This window comes from Solanum verrucosum, unplaced genomic scaffold (assembly GCF_900185275.1).
Source record: "Solanum verrucosum unplaced genomic scaffold, falcon-dt-bn FXZP01000208.1, whole genome shotgun sequence".
NCBI classification, from domain to species: domain Eukaryota; kingdom Viridiplantae; phylum Streptophyta; class Magnoliopsida; order Solanales; family Solanaceae; genus Solanum; species Solanum verrucosum.
Window position 1 is genome coordinate 3,763,469 of NW_026020329.1, and position 23,719 is coordinate 3,787,187.

Sequence of the window (23,719 nt, forward strand, 5' to 3'; positions counted from 1 at the left end):
ACCTTTACTGAGGCTACATCTTTCGTTCTCAACCTACGAACTTGACGATCCAAAATTTGAACAGGAACCTCCCATAAGATAAGTTATCATTGATCTTTATACTTTTCAGTCGATAGGATCAATGAAGGATCGCCTATGCACTTCTTCAACATGGAGATGTGAAATACCGGATGAACTGCTGCTAGTTCTGTGGTAACTCCAACTCATAAGCAACATTGCCAATCCTCTTGGCTATGCGGTAAGGTCCAATATACCGGGGACTAAGTTTCCCCTTCTTACCAAACCTCATAACACCTTTCATGGGTGAAACCTTCAAATATACCCAATCATCTATTTCAAATTCCAACGCCCTTCTCCTAACATCGGTGTAGGATTTCTGACGACTCTGTGCTGTTTTCAACCTCTCTTGAATCACTTTCACCTTCTCCATAGCTTGGTGAACTAAATTTGGTCCTATCAACTGTGCTTCACCAACTTCAAACCATCCAATAGGAGATCTACATCTTCTCCCATAAAGAGCTTTATATGGAGCCATCTGGATGCTAGAGTGATAACTGTTGTTGTAGGCAAACTCAATGAGAGGTAGGTGATCATCCCAACTCCTTTGAAATCGATTACACAAGCCCTCAACATATCCTCTAAGGTCTGAATAGTGCGCTTTGCTTGCCCATCCGTCTGAGGGTGAAAGACAGTACTTAAGTTCACCTTTGAACCCAAGCCTTTCTGAAAAGATTTCCAGAACTGTGCACCTCTATCTGAAATAATGGAGATTGGGACTCCATGAAGTCTCACTATCTCTTGAACATACAACTTGGCATAATCTTCTGCTGTATTGGTAGTCTTTACCGGTAGAAAATGAGCTGACTTTGTCATTCTGTCGACAATCACCCAAATAGAATCATGTTGTCTGCGAGATCTTGGCAACCCTGTGATGAAATCCATATTGATCATCTCCCACTTCCACTCTGGAAGTTCTATCCTCTGAGCCAAACCACCGGGCCTTTGGTGTTCAACTTTCACTTGTTGACAATTTGGACACTTAGCAACAAACTCAGCAATGCCCTTCTTCATGCCATTCCACCAATAAACTTCTCGCAAATCGCGATACATCTTGGTGGAACCTGGATGAACGGAATATCTGGAGCTATGAGCTTCCTCCATAATCTTCTCTTGGAGTCCATCTACCATAGGTACACACAATCTACCTTGATATCTCAATGCACCATCTCCCCCTTGTTCAAAAGTTAATACTCTTTCTTCTGAACATTTTCCTTCAACTCAAGCAAAATGGGATCTTGATCTTGCTTCTTTTTCACTTCTAACACTAATGATGACTTGGCCCTATTCGCCATCCGCTATTCCTCCTTTTGCGGAATCTGTAAACTGACTCCCAGGCATGCCAGTCTGTGCACATCTTTTGCTAATCTCTCCTTCCTTCTTCAATATGGGCGATGCTACCCATAGACAACCTGCTTAAAGAATCAGCAACGACGTTAGCCTTACCTGGGTGGTAAAGAATACTAAGGTCATAGTCCTTGAGTAATTCTAACCACCTCCTCTGTCAGAGATTAAGCTCTTTCTGAGTAAGCACATATTGAAGGCTCTTGTGATCAGTGAATATGTCGACATGCACACCATACAAGTAATGACGCCATATCTTCAAAGCAAATACTACAGCAGCTAGCTCTAAGTCATGGGTTGGGTAGTTCTTCTCATGAACCTTCAACTGTCTGGAGGCATAAGCTATAACCTTGCCATTCTGCATTAAGACACAACCCAAACCAACTCTAGATGCATCACAATACACCACAAAACCTTGAGTACCTTCTGGTAGCGTCAAAACTGGAGCAGTAATCAACCTCTTTTTCAATCCTGAAAGCTTTTCTCACAAGCTTCAGACCATTGGAATTTCACCGTCTTCTGAGTCAACTTGGTCAAAGGAGATGCAATAGTCGAGAACCCTTCAACAAACCTTCTATAATAGCCAGCAACCCAAGAAACTCCTAATTTCAGTTGGAGATGTGGGTCTAGGCCAATTCTGCACTGCCTCAATTTTCCGAGTATCAACTTTAATTCCATCACCGGACACCAATGTGGCCTAAGGAACGCCACAGACTTAAGCCAAAACTCACACTTAGAGAATTGGCATATAACTCCTTGTCTTTCAAAGTCTGAAGAACTGTTCTGAGATGACTAGCATGATCTTCTTCATTCCTTGAATAGACTAGTATATCATCAATAAAGACAATAACAAACATATCTAAATAAGGTTGAAGACTCTATTCATCAAATCCATGAAAGCTGCAGGTGCATTAGTCAAACCAAAGGACATGACCAAAAACTCATAATGACCATACCTGGTTCTGAAAGCTGTCTTTGGGATATCACATTCCCTTACCCTTAACTGATGATAGCCTGATCGGAGGTCAATCTTTGAAAAACAAGCGGCACCCTGAAGCTGATCGAAAAGATCATCAATCCTCGGAAGAGGGTACTTGTTCTTGATGGTAACCTTGTTCAACTGGCGGTAGTCTATCACATTCTAAGGGAACCATCTTTCTTTTTCACAAACAAAACCGGAGCGCCCCAAGGGAGACACTTGGTCGAATGAAACCCTTTCTAGGAGATCTTTCAACTGCTCTTTCAACTCTTCTGCTGGTGCCATTCTATATGGCGGAATAGGATAGGACGAGTATCTGGAATAAGATCTATGCCGAAATCTATTTCTCTCTCAGGAGGAATTCCGGGTAGATCTCAGGAAAAACTTCTGGAAACTCTCTTACTATAGGAACCGACTGGAAATGAGGTATCTCAACACTAGAGTCATGAACTCGGACTAAGTGATAGATACAACCCTTCGAAACTAACTTTCTTGCCTTAAGGTACGAAATAAAACGACCCTTAGGCACTATGAATTGCCACTCCACTCTATGACTGGCTCATTTGGAAATTGAAACTTGACGGTTCGAGTTCTACAGTCAAATGATGCATAACAGGCATGAAGCCAATCCATACCTAGAATGACATCAAAATCTACCATGTCTAACTCAACCAAATCGGCCTTGGTGTTCTTGTGACTGATGAAACAGGACAATCACGATAGACTCTTTCTGCTAGAATAGATTCCCCAATAGGTGTAGAAACACCAAAGGGTTCACAAAGTCTTTCAGGAAGAACCTCAAACTGTTTTGCAACATAAGGAGTTACAAACGATAAACTTGCTCCTGGGTCTAGCAAAGCATACACATTAAAAGCAAAGACTTTAATCATACCAGTGACAACATTTGGAGAAGTCTCTTGCTCATGGCGACTGGTGATTGCATAAAGACGGTTTGCTACTCCACCGTACTAGAGGTAGCTCCTCTAGATGCCATCCTGTCTGGGGGAGCAGCTGGGGAAGATTGGGCCCTGCTGCCCAAATTTTCATTACTTTGCTTATTCTTAGGGCACTCCTTCATGAAGTGACCCTCTTGCCCACACCTAAAGCAACCTGTCTGGCCTTGACGACACTTCCCTGGATGAACTCTACCACATTTTGCACATGCAGGAAACGAATTACCTCCGCGTGCCACACTACCTGAAGACTGTGCTGGTGTAACCTTGAAGTCCTTCGAATTCCGGCCATTAAGTTCCCCTCTGTATCGGGGTGCTGGCGCCCTAGCAGATGATGTAGCAGGTCCCTTCTGCCTTTGCTGAAAGGAGGAACGGTTTGAATTACCTCTCTGCTGCCCGGACTCGTTCCCGATCTTAGCTCTCTTATTTCTGAACTCTTCTCTGTCCCTCAGCTTTTCTTCCTCAACCTGCTGTACATAGACCATTAATCTGGATATGTCCATGTCCCCGATAAGCATTGCAGCCCTACCTTCCTTACTCGACAACCGAGACAGCCCAGCAACAAACAAGCTCGTTCTATTCCTCATGTCCGCAACCATCTCCGGAGCATAGCGGGAAAGTTGGGTGAATTTCAGACTGTACTCATGAACACTCAAGGACTCCTGCTTAAGTGTGAGGAACTCACGTACCTTGGCCTCTTTCAATTCTCGAGGAAAGAAATGCCCCAAGAAAGCTTCTTCAAAACAGGCCCAACTCGCAGGTGGTGCATCCTCAACTCTGCCCCTTTCCATTGGTCGAACCAAGTTCTAGCTACATCCTTCAATTGATACGCAGCTAGTTCAACCCGCTCAGTATCTGACACATGCATCACATCAAAAATCTTCTTTAACTCCTCAATGAAATCCTCTGGATCCTCAGTAGTGCTCGAACCCATGAAACTCGGAGGATTCATTCCCAAGAACTCACGAATCCTAGAAGTGTCAGCTCCTTCCTGTCGAGCTCCCCTTTGCTGACCAATCTGATTAGCTACAGCTTGACTCAACATTCTAATTGCCTCTCTGAACTCGGCATTAGAAACTTCCCCTTGATCTTGCACTCTAGGTGCATCAGGTAACTCATGCTCATCAACATAACGTCTAGGAAGACGCCCTCTGCCAACTCTTCGTGGAGGCATGACTATCTGAAACACGCGCAAGCACGAATTAGAAAGAAACTTTTTAGAGATCAACTCTAACGCACGAATTGAGTGTGAAAGAAATGAGAAATCTTCCTAAATGTAGCAGCCTCCCAGTTATAGATGTGGCGCGCTTCACACCGATAACTAGGACTCTACAGACACGGCTTCATAGACTCCCTAGGACTCTTGAACTCTGTGCTCTGATACCAAGTTTGTCACGCCCCGAGCCTACACCCTGGGCGGGACCGGCACCCAGAGACCATTTCTGGCCCCAAGCGAACCCTTGGCCTGGCTTTCTTGACTCAGCGGAAACCTAACTCAACCGAATAACTCTATGCAATGCAATATTACAAACAACTTAACTTATAAGATATGGCCACAAAGGCAACTCTAATCTCAAACTGGAATATTTACATATATATATATAGATGAGAGACTCAAAACTAACTGACTGACTGTCTGTCTATGAAGCCTCTAAAATACTGAGATGGATGTGGGGACAGACCCCGCAACATCCTAATAAGACAAAACTAAGAACACAAAAATAATTGAGCCCTCCGGAATGCAAGGAGGCTCACCACTGACTCTGGAGTGCTCAGCTGGATCCGCGACGAGCAGGTTGCTGATTCGGGGTACCTGAATCTGCATCATCAAACGATGCAGGCCAACTGGCATCAGTACATGGAATGTACGAGTATGCAAGCGGGAAAGCCAAAACACAACTTAAGCTTGAAAGGAAAAATACAAGAGAACACTTACCTCGGCTCTGTACGACCGACTCATGACTAACTGAATTTAATATATGTAGCAATAAGACGCATGCAATATATATATATAGCTTGTAAAACAGTATAAACAACTCAACTGTACTTATATAAAAGTAAAATAATTACGTGGGAGGTTCTTTAACCGACAACCATCACTATGAGCCCTAGTGATGATACAACGCTTTACCTCGCGTTGCCAAGGACCATCCTATACCTTGCCGTGATATAGGAAGCTAACTTTTACTTAGTGGATCCACTAGCTTAACTTTCGTGATCATCTAAAAAGTATGATCCGAGAAATCCCATGTTGGCGCATGGTTCTTATGGAGAGTTGAGTAAATCAGAACTCGTGTCCCCAATTCGGTGCTCAATACTACTCCCAAAAATACTTTGGCTCATGCTTTTTAAACAACTTCTTTCTTAAGTTCGAGATAATTACTCAAAGCTTAGCCCAAAGGCTCTTTTGGAATTAATGTTCCCTTTCTTTGCTCAAATGTGTAAAAACATTTATAAACTCTTAGGGAATACTTAGTCCCCTAATAACCCCTTTTTCTCCCCCTTGTTTTTTTAAAAAAAAAAAGGAACTCAACTTTAATCTCATGACTTTACTTGAAACTGAGACTCTTACTCGACTTGAAACTCTATACTCTTTTACTTGACCTCTAACTTCATTTGACTTAAAACTATCTTCCCTTGAATCGGAATTATGAATTCAAGGTGTTCAATCACATGTTATGGAGGGATTCTTGAACGCTTAGACGTACTTTGGAGTATCGGAAACAACGATACAACATAGATATAATACTTAAGAACATGCATGAGAAAGTGAGAAAAGAATGGGGGAAACTTGGCTGAGACTGCAGATTTCTGGTGCTACAGATGGCATCTACGGACGCCATCGACGGACCGTAGATGGACTTACGGTCCGTACTGCAGGTCCGTGGATCGCGTCAGAGATTTTTCCCCAGAATTCATTTAAGAAAAGAAATATGACCAAGTGTTGACCTACGGTCCTGACTTACGGTCCGTAGGTCAAGTCACGGACCGTAGGTCGCGACCGTAGATCGACGCCCCAAAAACCTAACTCCTGATCCGATTGACGGTTGACCAGTACGGACCGTCGATCGATCTACGGTCCGTAGGTCAGTCCCGTAGATGGGGATCGACAGCCCAGAAATTTCTGCAAATCGATGGTGGATCAACCTTTAAAGGGTCATAGCTCTTAGAATCATAATCCCCTCAACATATAATAGGTTTCAACTTAATGCACAACCCAATCTAGCCTCACAACGAACCATAACTTCAACAACCTCAACAACAATATCAACAACAACTAACAACTTCGACACTTAAACAACAATTCCCAATCTTTTCTCAAAGCATAGAATAAACTTGGTGTGTGTGAGGGAAAGGATCAACCCACACGAAAAACTCACATACCTTGATAGGGATCACCCCCGACGAAAATCCACAATGATCTTGTTGATCTCCTCTTTCTTCTCTTCTTCTTCTTCTCTCCTTCTTCAATCTCAAGAACCCTAACTCTTTTCTTTCAAAATGGGGCAAAAATGATCCAAAGATCATCCTAATACAACAATATGAGCTCAAAAGAATTGTCTAGGGAAAAGACTAAAATGCCCTTAATGATTCCCGGACGGATTTCCTTGTCAACTGCCCAACTTTCAAAGGTCATAACTCCCTCATACGAACTCGGAATCGAGCAAACTCGGTGGCGTTGGAAAGGTCGTTCCACGAACTTTGCAACCATAACTGGAATTCCACCTAACTCATCCTGAGCTAGAATTTATGGCTGTTCAAAGTTAGCCAAAATTTCACATTTTCCATACTTAGCCAAAATTTCCAAAACTTTAAATTCTTTCCAAAAAATGAAAATTTCCAATTCTAAGCCTCTTCAATTATTTCATATTACCGGATGTTACAATATCTCCCCCTTGGGAACATTCGTCCTCGAATGAGGTTGCTCTTACAAAACTAAGGGTGTAACATCTAACTCAAACACTCAACAAGCAATTATGCAAACAACAACAATAACGATATGCTCATTATAATTTAAAGGGCACTAAGAAGGAAATTAATACCTTAATCCGCATTCCCTCCGGATTCAAAAAGATGCGGATATCTCTTCTTCATGTCCTCTTCGTCTTCCCAAGTGGCTTCCTCAACAAATTGGTTCCTCCAAAGGACCTTGACTGACGCCACATCTTTCGTTCTCAACCTACGAACTTGGCGATCTAAAATCTGAACCGGCACTTCCTCATAAGATAAGTTATCCTTGATCTTAACACTTTCAGTCGGTAGGATCAATGAAGGATCACATATGCACTTTTTCAACATAGAGATGTGAAATACCGGATGAACCGCTGCTAGCTCTTGGGATAACTCCAACTCATAAGCAACATTGCCAATCCTCTTGGTTATGCGGTAAGGTCCAATATACCGGGGACTGAGTTTCCCCTTCTTACCGAACCTCATAACGCCTTTCATGGGTGAAACCTTCAAATATACCCAATCGTCTACTTCAAACTCTAATGCCCTTCTCCTAACATCAGTGTAGGATTTCTGACGACTCTGTGCCGTTTTCAATCTCTCTTGAATCACTTTCACTTTCTCCATAGCTTGGTGAACTAGATCTGGTCCTATCAACTGTGCTTCACCAACTTCAAACCATCCGATAGGAGATCTACATCTTCTCCCATAAAGAGCTTCATATGGAGCCATCTGGATGCTAGAGTGATAACTGTTGTTGTAAGCAAATTCAATTAGAGGTAGGTGATCATCCCAATTACCTTTGAAATCGATCACACAAGCCCTCAACATATCCTCTAAGGTCTGAATAGTGCGCTCTGCTTGCCCATCCGTCTGAGGGTGAAAGGCAGTACTTAAGTTCACCTTTGAACCCAAGCCCTTCTGAAAAGATTTCCAGAACTGTGCAGTAAATTGTGCACCTCTATCTGAGATAATGGAGATTGGGACTCCATGAAGTCTCACTATCTCTTGAACATACAACTTGGCATAATCTTCTGCTGTATTGGTAGTCTTTACCGGTAGAAAATGAGCTGACTTTGTCATTCTGTCGACAATCACCCAAATAGAATCATGTTGTCTGCGAGACCTTGGCAACCCTGTGATGAAATCCATATTGATCATCTCCCACTTCCACTCTGGAAGTTCTATCCTCTGAGCTAAACCACCGGGCCTTTGGTGTTCAACTTTCACTTGTTGGCAATTTGGACACTTAGCAACAAACTCAGCAATGCCCTTCTTCATGCCATTCCACCAATAAACTTCTCGCAAATCGCGATACATCTTGGTGGAACCTGGATGAACGGAATATCTGGAGCTATGAGCTTCCTCCATAATCTTCTCTTGGAGTCCATCTACCATGGGTACACACAATCTACCTTGATATCTCAATGCACCATCTCCCCCTTGTTCAAAAGTTAATACTCTTTGCTTCTGAACATTTGCCTTCAACTCAAGTAAAATGGGATCTTGATCTTGCTTCTTTTTCACTTCTAACACTAATGATGACTCGGCCCTATTCGCCACCGCTATTCCTCCTTTTGCGGAATCTGTAAATCTGACTCCCAGGCATGCCAGTCTGTGCACATCTTTTGCTAACTCTCTCCTTCCTTCTTCAATATGGGCGGTGCTACCCATAGACAACCTGCTTAAAGAATCAGCTACGACGTTAGCCTTACCTGGGTGGTAAAGAATACTCATGTCATAATCCTTGAGTAACTCTAACCACCTCCTCTGTCTGAGATTAAGCTCTTTCTGAGTAAGCACATATTGAAGGCTCTTGTGATCAGTGAATATGTCGACATGTACACCATACAAGTAATGACGCCATATCTTCAAAGCAAATACTACAGCAGCTAGCTCTAAGTCATGGGTTGGGTAGTTCTTCTCATGAACCTTCAACTGTCTGGAGGCATAAGCTATAACTTTGCCATTCTGCATTAAGACACAACCCAAACCAACTCTAGATGCATCACAATACACCACAAAACCTTGAGTACCTTCTGGTAGTGTCAAAACTGGAGCAGTAATCAACCTCTTTTTCAAATCCTGAAAGCTTTTCTCACAAGCTTCAGACCATTGGAATTTCACTGCCTTTTGAGTCAACTTGGTCAAAGGAGATGCAATAGTCGAGAACCTTTCAACAAACCTTCTATAATAGCCAGCTAATCCCAAGAAACTCCTAATTTCAGTTGGAGATGTGGGTCTAGGCCAATTCTGCACTGCCTCAATTTTCCGAGTATCAACTTTAATTCCATCACCGGACACCATGTGGCCTAGGAACGCCACAGATTTAAGCCAAAACTCACACTTAGAGAACTTGGCATACAACTCCTTGTCTTTCAAAGTCTGAAGAACTGTTCTGAGATGACTAGCATGATCTTCTTCATTCCTTGAATAGACTAGTATATCATCAATAAAGACAATAACAAACATGTCTAAATAAGGTTCGAAGACTCTATTCATCAAATCCATGAAAGCTGCCGGTGCATTAGTCAAACCAAAGGACATGACCAAAAACTCATAATGACCATACCTGGTTCTAAAAGCTGTCTTTGGGATATCACATTCCCTTACCCTTAACTGATGATAGCCTGATCGGAGGTCGATCTTTGAAAAACAAGTGGCACCCTGAAGCTGATCGAAAAGATCATCAATCCTCGGAAGAGGGTACTTGTTCTTGATGGTAACCTTATTCAACTGGCGGTAATCTATGCACATTCTAAGGGAACCATCTTTCTTTTTCACAAACAAAACCGGAGCGCCCCAAGGTGAGACACTTGGTCGAATGAAACCCTTATCTAGGAGATCTTTCAACTGCTCTTTCAACTCTTTCAACTCTGCTGGTGCCATTCTATATGGCGGAATAGAGATAGGACGAGTATCTGGAATAAGATCTATGCCGAAATCTATTTCTCTCTCAGGAGGAATTCCGGGTAGATCATCAGGAAAAACTTCTGGAAACTCTCTTACTATAGGAACCGACTGGAAATGAGGTATCTCAACACTAGAGTCATGAACTCGGACTAAGTGATAGATACAACCCTTCGAAACTAACTTTCTTGCCTTAAGGTACGAAATAAAACGACCCTTAGGCACTGATGAATTGCCACTCCACTCTATGACTGGCTCATTTGGAAATTGAAACTTGACGGTTCGAGTTCTACAGTCAAATGATGCATAACAGGCATGAAGCCAATCCATACCTAGAATGACATCAAAATCTACCATGTCTAACTCAACCAAATCGGCCTTGGTGTTCTTGTGACTGATGGAAACAGGACAATCACGATAGACTCTTTCTGCTAGAATAGATTCCCCAATAGGTGTAGAAACACCAAAGGGTTCACAAAGTCTTTCAGGAAGAACCTCAAACTGTTTTGCAACATAAGGAGTTACAAACGATAAACTTGCTCCTGGGTCTAGCAAAGCATACACATTAAAAGCAAAGACTTTAATCATACCAGTGACAACATTTGGAGAAGTCTCTTGCTCATGGCGACTGGTGATTGCATAAAGACGGTTTGCTACTCCACCGTACTAGAGGTAGCTCCTCTAGATGCCATCCTGTCTGGGGGAGCAGCTGGGGAAGATTGGGCCCTGCTGCCCAAATTTTCATTACTTTGCTTATTCTTAGGGCACTCCTTCATGAAGTGACCCTCTTGCCCACACCTAAAGCAACCTGTCTGGCCTTGACGACACTTCCCTGGATGAACTCTACCACATTTTGCACATGCAGGAAACGAATTACCTCCGCGTGCCACACTACCTGAAGACTGTGCTGGTGTAACCTTGAAGTCCTTCGAATTCCGGCCATTAAGTTCCCCTCTGTATCGGGGTGCTGGCGCCCTAGCAGATGATGTAGCAGGTCCCTTCTGCCTTTGCTGAAAGGAGGAACGGTTTGAATTACCTCTCTGCTGCCCGGACTCGTTCCCGATCTTAGCTCTCTTATTTCTGAACTCTTCTCTGTCCCTCAGCTTTTCTTCCTCAACCTGCTGTACATAGACCATTAATCTGGATATGTCCATGTCCCCGATAAGCATTGCAGCCCTACCTTCCTTACTCGACAACCGAGACAGCCCAGCAACAAACAAGCTCGTTCTATTCCTCATGTCCGCAACCATCTCCGGAGCATAGCGGGAAAGTTGGGTGAATTTCAGACTGTACTCATGAACACTCAAGGACTCCTGCTTAAGTGTGAGGAACTCACGTACCTTGGCCTCTTTCAATTCTCGAGGAAAGAAATGCCCCAAGAAAGCTTCTTCAAAACAGGCCCAACTCGCAGGTGGTGCATCCTCAACTCTGCCCCATTTCCATTGGTCGAACCAAGTTCTAGCTACATCCTTCAATTGATACGCAGCTAGTTCAACCCGCTCAGTATCTGACACATGCATCACATCAAAAATCTTCTTTAACTCCTCAATGAAATCCTCTGGATCCTCAGTAGTGCTCGAACCCATGAAACTCGGAGGATTCATTCCCAAGAACTCACGAATCCTAGAAGTGTCAGCTCCTTCCTGTCGAGCTCCCCTTTGCTGACCAATCTGATTAGCTACAGCTTGACTCAACATTCTAATTGCCTCTCTGAACTCGGCATTAGAAACTTCCCCTTGATCTTGCACTCTAGGTGCATCAGGTAACTCATGCTCATCAACATAACGTCTAGGAAGACGCCCTCTGCCAACTCTTCGTGGAGGCATGACTATCTGAAACACGCGCAAGCACGAATTAGAAAGAAACTTTTTAGAGATCAACTCTAACGCACGAATTGAGTGTGAAAGAAATGAGAAATCTTCCTAAATGTAGCAGCCTCCCAGTTATAGATGTGGCGCGCTTCACACCGATAACTAGGACTCTACAGACACGGCTTCATAGACTCCCTAGGACTCTTGAACTCTGTGCTCTGATACCAAGTTTGTCACGCCCCGAGCCTACACCCTGGGCGGGACCGGCACCCAGAGACCATTTCTGGCCCCAAGCGAACCCTTGGCCTGGCTTTCTTGACTCAGCGGAAACCTAACTCAACCGAATAACTCTATGCAATGCAATATTACAAACAACTTAACTTATAAGATATGGCCACAAAGGCAACTCGAATCTCAAACTGGAATATTTACATATATATATATAGATGAGAGACTCAAAACTAACTGACTGACTGTCTGTCTATGAAGCCTCTAAAATACTGAGATGGATGTGGGGACAGACCCCGCAACATCCTAATAAGACAAAACTAAGAACACAAAAATAATTGAGCCTCCGGAATGCAAGGAGGCTCACCACTGACTCTGGAGTGCTCAGCTGGATCCCGACGAGCAGGTTGCTGATTCGGGGTACCTGAATCTGCATCATCAAACGATGCAGGCCAACTGGCATCAGTACATGGAATGTACGAGTATGCAAGCGGGAAAACCAAAACACAACTTAAGCTGAAAGGAAAATACAAGAGAACACTTACCTCGGCTCTGTACGACTCATGACTAACTGAATTTAATATATGTAGCAATAAGACGCATGCTATAAATTATGTATACGTAAAACAGTATAAAAATACTCAACTGTACTTATATAAAAAGGTAAAATAAATACGTGGGAGGTTCTTAACCGACAACCATCACTATGAGCCTAGTGATGATACACGCTTTACCTCGCGTTGCCAAGGACATCCTATACCTTGCCGTGATATAGGAAGCTAACTTTTACTTAGTGGATCCACTAGCTTAACTTTCGTGATCATCTAAAAAGTATGATCCGAGAAATCCCATGGTGGCGCATGGTTCTTATGGAGAGTTGAGTAATCAGAACTCGTGTCCCCCAATTCGGTGCTCATACTACTCCCAAAAATACTTTGGCTCATGCTTTTTTAAAACAACTTCTTTCTTAAGTTCGAGATAATTACTCAAAGCTTAGCCCAAGGCTCTTTTGGAATTAATGTTCCCTTTCTTTGCTCAAATGTAAAAACATTTCTTTAAAACTTCTTGGGAATACATAGTTCCCTAATAACTTTGAGAAATGAACTCAACTTTAAACTCTTGACTCTTTACTCTTTTACTTGACTTCTAACTTCACTTGACTTGAAACTATCTTTCCTTGAATCGGAATTATGAATTCAAGGTGTTCGATCACATGTTATGGAGGGATTCTTGAAGCTTAGACGTACTTTGGAGTGTCGGAAACAACTATAAACATAGGTATAATACTTTGGAGCATGCATGAGAAAGTGGGAAAGAGATGGGGGAAACTTGGCTGAGACTTCAGATTTTTGGTGACACAGATGGCACTTACGGACGCCATCGACGGACCGTAGATGGACTCACGGTCCGTCCTGCAGGTTCGTAGATCGCGTCAGAAACTTCCCCCGAATTCATTTAAAAAAAAAAGACTAAGTGTTGATCCACGGTCCGAACTTACGGTCCGTAGGTCGGGTTACGGACCGTGGGTCGTGCCCGTAGATCGATGCCCCAAAAACTCAACTTCTGTCCCGTTTGACGGTTAGCCAGTACGGACCGTCAATCGATCTACGGTCCGTAGGTCACGTCCGTAGATGGGGATCGACAGCCAAAACTTGTTGAGAATTTGTGAAAAGACTAAAATGCCCTTAAATTTCCGGACGGATTTCCATTCCAACTGCCCAACTTCTAAAGGGCATAACTCCCTCATACGAACTCGGAATCGAGCAAACTCGATGGTGTTGGAAAGATCATTCCACAAGCTTCGAAACCATAGCTGGAACTACTCCTAAATCATCATGAGCTAGGAGTTACGACTGCTCAAAGTTGGCCAAAAATCACTGATTTCCACACTTAGCCAAATTTCCAGATTTCAAGCTTCCTCAAAGCCACTTCAAATTGTCGGATGTTACAAAAACATACCATCTAAACCATAGAACATCTAAAAAATTACATAAATTTATTGTCAGGTACAACCCCCCCCCCCCCCCCATAAAAAGTAAAATAATAAATAAATTTATGATATCCTACTTCAATGAAAGAAGAAAGTTAATTTTTTAAGATAATCGAAAAAATTATTTTTCAAAAAAAATTACAATTATTTAACATTTCCGAGTGCAATTCCAATACATAATCGGAGTTGGCAGATTACTTGCATCGGAAAATCTACATTTATTTTATTACGGAATTTATTTCTTTCAAAAATCTTTCTATTATCTCTCCACTCTATTCCATTCATCGATTAGATTACCTTATGATGAAGACGGTAGAAGGATTTAGGTAATTTTTTCATTCAACTGATAAGAGGTTTAAATATTTTGCATATCTCCAATTGAAACTCTAAAGTTATTCCTTACGATTGCAAAAACATTTTCATAGGCTGGAATATTTGTAAAATTATTCTTTTCGGACTTGGTTTTTGAAAGGTTTCAATCTTTTGGGTGGATAAAGATAGCGAAGAGAATTTTTCAAGACAAGATAAATAAAACTATTCAGGAATAAATCTAAAAGCTCTGATACCATGTGGAATAACATAGTTGGTGTTGGATTTTAAAGGTGTGAACAAGAAATGAAGGGTTGTGACCTTTAAGAAAGGTTGTGTCTTTTCTAAAGGGTTGTGACCATTTGAAAGGTTGTGCCTTTTTCCAAAGTGTTGTGACATTTCTGAAAGGTTGTCTTCTTTCCAAAGAGTTGTGACATTTACCCATTGTTGGCTATAAATAGAGAAACTTTATCTCATTTTTCTGGATTGAATTCTTCCTTTCTTCTGCATACATTTCTTACAAAACAAAATCGATCGATCGTGTCTGTATGTGTGATTCGTTGCTGTCATTTTGAGTTCGTTGAAATTATTGAGGTTTGAGGTACCACTACTTCTTTAATGGTTAATTCGTTTTATCTTGGGAGGAATTATCTGCAAACTCAGGTACTTGTGGGGATTAAATTTCTTAAGAACACACAATGAGTTATGTGGACTCGGATAGTTCTTTTCTTTTTCTTTTCATCTTTTATTATTTCTGGTTTGATAATTTGAATACATGAAATAACAAGCTTAAGAAATTTAAATTGTTGGTATTTTCTGTGGTAACGAAATTACTTTTATTTTCTGTGTTCCTTTTATTGGGAAAAACAAGATGAAAAAGAGAATTATTCTATCATATGATAAAAGAGATTTGGGATGAATTAGTACTACTTTAATATGTTCGAGTATATTTTCTGTAGTATGCTTTCCTTGGATGGGTAAGATTATTTTTATTTTCTTCCCAAGTGCATTGAAGCAATTCACTCGTTCAGTTTTCTTTTCAATAAGAAAGGTTATTCTATGCATAAATGTTAAGATATGCACTTTAATTTTTTCCATATATTCTTGGTTTTATATAACTATGAGAATAAGTAAATGAACAGATGTTGTCTCCTAACAATATTTGAACATGAGTTTAGTTTCTCGTTGAAATTCATTGTCTTCTAAGGAAAATTAGAATATGATGGAAATTGGGAAAGAAAGAAAAAATAATAGCAAGAAAAGTGACTTGCATGGAATCATTGCTGACAGATAGAATATGATTCAATGAGAGTAAAAATCAGGTTCTATCTTTATTTCCCTTGATTATTATTTTTCTATCCTTTATAAGTTATGAGATTTATTTCATAAATGTTAGGACAGATGATCATTATGTGATGGTTTCAAAATATATTTTTATTATTATTAATATGTATTCTGTTTAGAGGAGGAAAAAAGACTTTTGTAGTTTTCTACTCCATGTGAAATTTGATTGTGTCTGACTTTTGGAGACTAAAATCTTCTAATATTGTATTCCTTTGGTTTGAAGAATATAAGAACTTTACGGACAAATTAGATTGTGCACTAGTTTGAAGAATATAGAAACTTCACCAATTTGTTAAATACTCTGTTAGAATGAATGTTATGACTTGAAGAGTACAAAATTTTCGTCAGAAATGTTAAGGCTAAATGATTAGAAAAAGATAAAATCTTCATCATTAGCTAGAAACAGTGTTGTATTTGAGATTTCTAGAGATTAAAACATTTTTGGTTTGCTACTCTGTCTGAATGTGAAACTGATTCGAAGAATATAAAAACTTCATCAGAATTCAAGGTTCATTCGGTTAACGATTAGAAGAATATAAAAACTTTATCGTTAAACTAGAAACAAGTTGTATAAAGATTGATTTTTTATTGTTAATATTCTAAATACGAAATGGTTTGTCTAATTGTGATAGAAAGGGAAAAAAATACTAATGACATAAAATTAGTGATTTTTGTGCTTGTACTGGGTGTTTCTATGGATTAAATCTCCAAAAGAAGGCTTCGTGTTGCCAATGTTTGTTTTAATGGTATACAATTTGAAAGCATGGGAAAAAATATGTGGAAAATAATTTCAAATACTTGAAAACTATTTTTGAGAACATATTTAAAATGAGGGGGGTTCTTTACTTGTGATAAAGACAAAATTAGACTTACTATCTAATTTAAATTTCAAAGTACAAGATATGAAATTTAATGACGTTCTTGTATTATGTTAGACCCATAAAATTATTGAAGTACATTTGATATTGTGGTCGTTGAGTCTCTGTTTACTAGTATATGATATGACTAGTATAAAATCACAAAATTATATTACTCGTACAAAAGAATTGTATTCTTTGATGAAATAGTGTCACTTAAAATATTGTGAATTTTCATGAAAAGATATGTCTATTTGTATAGACATGAACATTGGTGAAAAGTGATTTGTTATGTTTGTGTTGTAAAACAAACATTTGGGTCATATTGCCCTTATTGGACTGATGAGACTATGATCATGGGTAATTCTATAACAAATTGAATGTTATGGAAATGTCCTTCTGCAAAGGACATCTGGCAAGGTGCTGACTCTAAAACAATGTTTGTATTTGACAAAGTTATAAAAAGTAAAGAACAAAATATATGTAGGAAAAAGTTATGTAATGACCCAGAAATCTAGTAGGTGAAACTAGAGCCTAATGAATTAGTTTTTGAGTTTGATATGGGGTTTGAAGTTGTGAAATATCTTCCCGATCTTAGGTTGAGGAGTTTAGGGGTTAAACATCAAGGTACGCCCCCCCAAGGACCAACCAAGGGTCCTTGAGAGGGACCCTAAAGTCTAACCCCCAAAGCTGTCAAAAAAGTTGTGACCCACGGATGGGACCTACGCCTCGTAGGTCCATCCACACCCCTTGGATGGCTTCCGTGGGTCAAGGCCCAAAATGGTGACCCTCATACCCAAACCATGGACCAGAAGGACGGGGCGTCACCCCACCTACGGTCCGTAGGTCATGGGTCGTAGGTCACCACTAGTTTGCTGTCAAGTTTCGGCCAAGGAAAGGGCAAGGTGGTAAATTCCTTTTTAGGTGAGTTAAGTTAGAGGACGGTTATTATTGATTAACTAAAGTATTTTAAGGCTTTTAAAAGTATTAAAACACCTTTTCTAATTCATTATTCCCAAACACAAATTAGAAACTACCTTTCCTCTCCAAATATTCTCTCTCTAGAAACTACCATTGGAGAAGAAGGAGTCAAGCTTTGAAGCTCAAGATCTCACCATTCTCACCCAATTTTCATGGAGTTTCTTCCATAAAGGTATGGTAGTCTTCATCCTAGATTAAGTTTCATTCAAGGAGCCCCTTCAAAGATGATTTCAAGTTTCCAAAATCCCCCCAAAACCTAGGGTTTTCAATCTATGCATGGGTTCAATTCCAAAATGTTTTCAAAGGTTTTTATATGATGAATTATGAATGGATTGTTTAATTAATGATGACTTATGGTGAATTTCCTCTATGAACCCATGTTTCCCCAAAATCCTAAGTTGTGAATTGTGATTGAGAATTGATTGATCATGAAAGTATGTTGAATTGTTTATATTTGTATTGAATTAGTTATCGAATCATTTTAATTCCCTTATCTAATGTATTATTCTAGATGTTTGGGTTGAGATTGATTCATAGCCTTGAAGGGCAATTTCATGAAGGATTTATGTATGATTATGAGGTGAAGTATATATGTGTGATCTCAATGAAAGTATTATGATCATGTTTAGAATGCAATTGTGTTATTATTGAAAGCATATTCTCAATTAACACTCATGAATGATGATGATAGAATGTGAAGGGTTTCTATAATGTGATGTTACATCTTGAATTGGTAGGCTTAGGACATCATCTTCTTGTAAAAATGAAAGTAATGTGGATTGATGTATCTTGAATTGGTAGGCTTAAGACACTTTTTTCTTGTATTGATGAATGTGACCTTGAATGTTGTATCTTGAATTGGTAGGCTTAGGCATCCTCTTCTTGTGTAATGAATGTGACTTGACTTAATGAACATGGAATCGGTAGACCTAATGTTGGTAGCCCTTTCATAAATGACTAATAAAGTATTGTAAGGCTTTGCCTTGAATCGGTAGACCTAATGTTGGTAGCCCTTTCCTAAATGAATGATGAAGTATTTTAGGCTATGACTTGAATCGGTAGACCTAATGATGGTAGCCCTTCATGATGAGTCTAGAAACTAATGTGATGATAAACCTTGATTCGGTAGACCTAATGGTGGTAGCCCTTTCATGTGTGAAATGATGAATCTTGATTCGGTAGACCTAATGGTGGTGGCCCTTCTTGGATTCAATGAGCTATCCTTATAATGTACCTTGACCTTATGGTGGTGGCCCTTTCATGTGTAATGTACTTTGGGTCGGTAGACCTAATGTTGGTGGCCCTCTCAAGTACAATAATGTCAATGAAAATGAACTACTCTATGGGAATGGAGGCTAAGTACCGAGTGGATATGGTAAGATGAAAGTTCTCCCTACGTATTAGCTAACTATGTGCCCATATAGGGTATTAGCTAGTGGATCCACCTAAGCTAAAATGTACCTAGTTCTACCTTAGTCAAGTAGGACACCTTCTTTCAGTGTGGGGTCATCTATGACACCGGATTTCATGGTTTTCTCTCATGGTCTATGTCGGTTAATGCTTATTCCCATCATGTGAGATGTGCACTATGGTTGCTTGAGAGGTTCTATGAAGTGTGGGTAGTAGTATCGGATGTCATCCATGCATTGCACGAATAGGCTTTGAGAGGGCTATAGTGAGTTCTCTAATGTCTTAATGACTAATGAATAAATGTGCTCATAAAGAAGCTAATGAAGAATGTTGACTTATATGCTTAATGTAATGATGCATGCTTTACTTGGATGGTATTATGAGTTACTTTCCTTGTCATGACTTATGAAATATTTATGTTCCTTATGTATGAGTTTTGTCTAAAGGTGAAAAAGACGAATGGTAAGTTCACTTTTGGTGGCCTTAATGTGGTACTTAGTGTGGATTAGTGGTATGGGACGTTATTCATACATTGCACAAAGTATAACTTGGGGTTAATTAAGGTGAAGGCTTTAATGTGATGAAATGTCTTATACGTTGATTATGTTCTAAAGTGATGAAATGCCTTGTATGTTGATTATACTTGTATCTTATGCCTCTTATACTTACGTTCATGAAGTTTTCTCAAAATTGGCATAGAGCATGACTTTCAAATAAAATGTCCGTTTTAAGCATGGTTTTTGCATGATTATCATACTTAGTACATTAAATGTGCTAACCCATATTTCTTCTATTCTTTTACAAAGTGTAGGTTCCGGCAAATGAGTTGAGTTCTTCTAGTTGAAGCTTGGATTGAGCTCTTCCAAGACTTGTGGTATGCCCTCATGGATTCGAGGACAAGTAATTTTGATGTTTCATGTCTTTCATTGTAATAGACTCTTTTTAGACTTTCTATTGTAAAGGGCCATGACCCTACTTTTGATTCGAAGATTGTTTTTAGATGGCCATGTGAGACTAGTAGACTTCCGTTGTTTTAAATGATGTTTTCGGTTGTATGGATTAAAAGAGTTTTAAATTTCATACTATTTCTATTATCTTATGTGATGACATGTTATGAGGCTTGTATGAGACTTTTCGGAGTCTTGTACGCCGTGTCACTTCCGGGGTGTAGGCTCGGGTTGTGACAAGTTACGTCAAGAAGGTTTTTTCAAACCCATTATTTATGTTTGTTCTTACTTAATTGAATCAAATTGTTTGTGACATGACCCAAACCGTCGTGATTGGCACCCGCACTAACCATCCGGTGGGAGAATCACTACTACACCTAAACTAAGCAACTAAAACAATACTAAGGCAATTAAGTTACGGAAGCAAGTTAATTAACTAACAAATGCGGAAATTTAATACCTAGAACCTGAAAGTCAATGTACCAAACATCTAAACAAATTATCCAAGTCTAAACAAAAAGGGATATCTACCAACTAATGAACTAATCAACTAACTAGAACAAATATTTATGTCCGGAAATGATGGACATAGACGAAAGAGAATCCCATGGCAGCCCGGAAGAATTGGCTCACCCTTGAATTCAAAGCGATGATCATTGATCATCTAAGCGAGGTCTGTCAATAGTCGCGTGAAGATGCCTTGTACTTAACAAAAACAAGAGCAAGTGCAGAATCAGTACACAACCACAGTGTACTGGTAGGATCACACTGCTATCCCACTAGTGATAAACAATTCAAACAACATTATAATCACATACATATATATCAACATCTATAATATTATCAACAGGATCATCAATAAACATTTATCACAAATCATTGGTCCTTTCACGGAACCCAAACCCAAACCCAAACAGTTAGCATGCCGGAACATGGCAATCGATCCCATATTTATGTCGAAACGTGGCAACAAATCCTATTTTTATGCCAAAACGTGGCAATCCGATCCAAGTTAGTTATGTTGGAACGTGGCAATCCGATCCCATTCACATACCATAATCACAAACACAAGTACATCATCAAGATCATACATTTAAGTCATGATTTCATGACAATGATATTTCATCTATCTCATTTATAACAAGTGTGATCAACATTGCAACATTCATACATATACAAGTATCATAATGAAGCAAGAACAAGCATACATCACACAATCATAGAATCACAACCATCACTTACCTCGAAACAAGCTTGAAACCCTAAGAAACTTGATCCTTTCCTTTTCAGATTCGTTCCGATTGTTCTTGGTCTACAAACAATCAAATTAACAAGGGAATCAACAAACAATCGCTAATTACTCGAATTACTAACAATTCTATGAACCCTAGATCAAATCCATGATCCCAATTGCCCAAATTACGGTTGTTTCCACCATAAAATCTATAACAAAACCCTCCCCAATCAATATTCACCCATTTTATTACGTTCTACGGATCGAAAATGGATTCGGGGAGTTAGAAGCTTATATTTATCTTCAAGAATGGTGAAAAATGACTAGAAATCGCATGAGGTTCGTTCCTTAGCTCTAAAAGTCAAAAAGTACCAAATAAGGTCTTTAAGGGTTTGTTCACGACATTAAGTCGCGTCTGGCCCGTCATAGCGGCCCTCATCCCGCTATAGTGGCGGCGCCAGAGCGATATCAAGTCCCGCCAAAGCGGCATTTTTGAACTAGTGAGCTATTCATCCTTTTCTACGATTCTAAGTCCCATCGTACCGGCCACAGCGCCCCATATCCCGTTGTAGCGGCCCCGCCAGAGCGGCCAGACTCCCGCCAAAATGACACAAACGGAACCAGAGAGTCAACTGAAGAAATTCCAAAATCCCATTTCACTTTACACCTCTAACCCACGACGATCAGAAAATACCTATCACGCTAAGATCGATTCCGGGAGATCTACTCGCCTGAATTCAATTCCGTAAAGTCGTACGGATTCCTTAACAAGTTATCTAACCACACATGCAATCAAAACTATAATTACTCCACCCGATTGTTACCAGATTTCCCAACACCTCAGGGACTCCGATTTCGTTCAAATCTGGACAAGGTTGGAAAAATTCAAATACTACAAAAAAGTTTTTCCGGCCCCAATTTTTCCGCCGTTGGCATTTCTATAACAACGAAACCCGGTCGTTACAATAGATACCAATTTACCCATCACCCATCCTTGAGTGACAAAACTTAGGGAAAGTAGTCTAAGGAAAGAATGAAGCAGTACATGATTCAACGAACAATTGGGGATACTTGTCTCGCATGTCCCTCTCGATTTCCCAAGTAGCTTCCTCAACTGGACGATGCTTCCATTGAACTTTCACGAACTTAATCTCATTGGTCCTCAACTTACGCACATCACGATCAAGAATAGCAATCAGTTCCTCCTCATATTGGAGGTCTTTGTCTAGCACAATTGAGTCCCACTTAATGATATAATCTCTGTCACCTTGATATCTCTTCAACATAAACAAATGAAATACCGGATGAACATGAGATAAATTAGGGGGTAGAGCCAATCTATACGCCATGGGCCCTACACATTCAAGAACCTCAAATGGACCAATGTATTTAGGACTTAGCTTACCCTTCTTGCCAAATCTCATCACTCCTTTCATGGGTGATACCTTAAGAAGAACGCTCTCACCAGTCTGAAATTCCATGTCTCTTACTTTATGATCCGCATACTTCTTCTGTCTACTCTGGGCTGCTAGAAGTTTAGCTTGAATACTCCTCACCTTATCTTGAGCATCCTTTACTAAATCAACCCCCAAAGGTTTCACATATCCAACCTCAAACCAACCTATGGGTGATCTACAATCTCTCTCATTTAATGCCTCAAATGGTGCCATATCAATGTTGGAGAGATAACTATTGTTATAAGAGAACTCACACAAAGGTATGAATTTATCCCAATGCCCTCTAAAATTAATCACACATGCTCTCAACATGTCTTCCAATACTTGAATAGTCCTCTCAGATTGTCCATCCGTCTGTGGATCAAAGCCTGTACTAAAAGTGAGTTGTGTGCCCAATTCATCATGCACTTTCCTCCAAAACTTGGAAGTGAATTGGGTACCACGATCTGAGATGATAGAAAGGGGCACCCCGTGCAACTTCACTATCTCTTTCACGTACACCTTAGCCAATTGTTCAGCGTTATAATCTGTTCTTACAGGAATAAAATGGGCTGACTTGGTCAATCGATCAACCACTACCCAAATAGAATCAAACTTCCCCAAAGTCTTGGGAAGACCAACCACAAAATCCATAGCTATTCTTTCCTACTTCCACTCCGAAATTGGCATTCTTTGAAGTAAACATGTAGGCCTTTGATGTTCATAATTCACTTGTTGACAATTTTGACACTTAGCCACAAACTCCGCTATATCTTTCTTCATGACCGACCACCAATAAATTAGTTTCAGACCTCTATACATCTTGGTCACACCCAGATGAATAGAATATCGCAAACCATGAGATTTTGGTAATAATTTTTTAATCAAGTCATCAACTCGAGGAGCACAAATTCTCCCCTTAACACTGAGTTCACCATCCACATCAAGAGTAGTCTCTTGTGCCTTACCATTCGCCAT

General features: G+C 40.1%; 1 protein-coding gene across 1 annotated transcript; it reads right to left on the reverse strand.

Annotated features, from left to right (window-relative positions):
- Positions 1–3,335: 3,335 nt before the first annotated feature.
- On the reverse strand, positions 3,336–23,719 carry LOC125836098 (uncharacterized). Its single transcript, XM_049515177.1, is given in 14 exon segments — positions 3,336–3,692; positions 5,096–5,152; positions 6,728–6,826; positions 7,359–7,391; positions 7,393–7,536; positions 7,648–8,766; positions 8,812–10,031; positions 10,116–10,859; positions 10,862–11,481; positions 11,569–12,006; positions 12,480–12,553; positions 12,601–12,663; positions 12,779–12,804; positions 23,599–23,719. Coding segments are annotated over 14 exon segments (5,115 nt in total).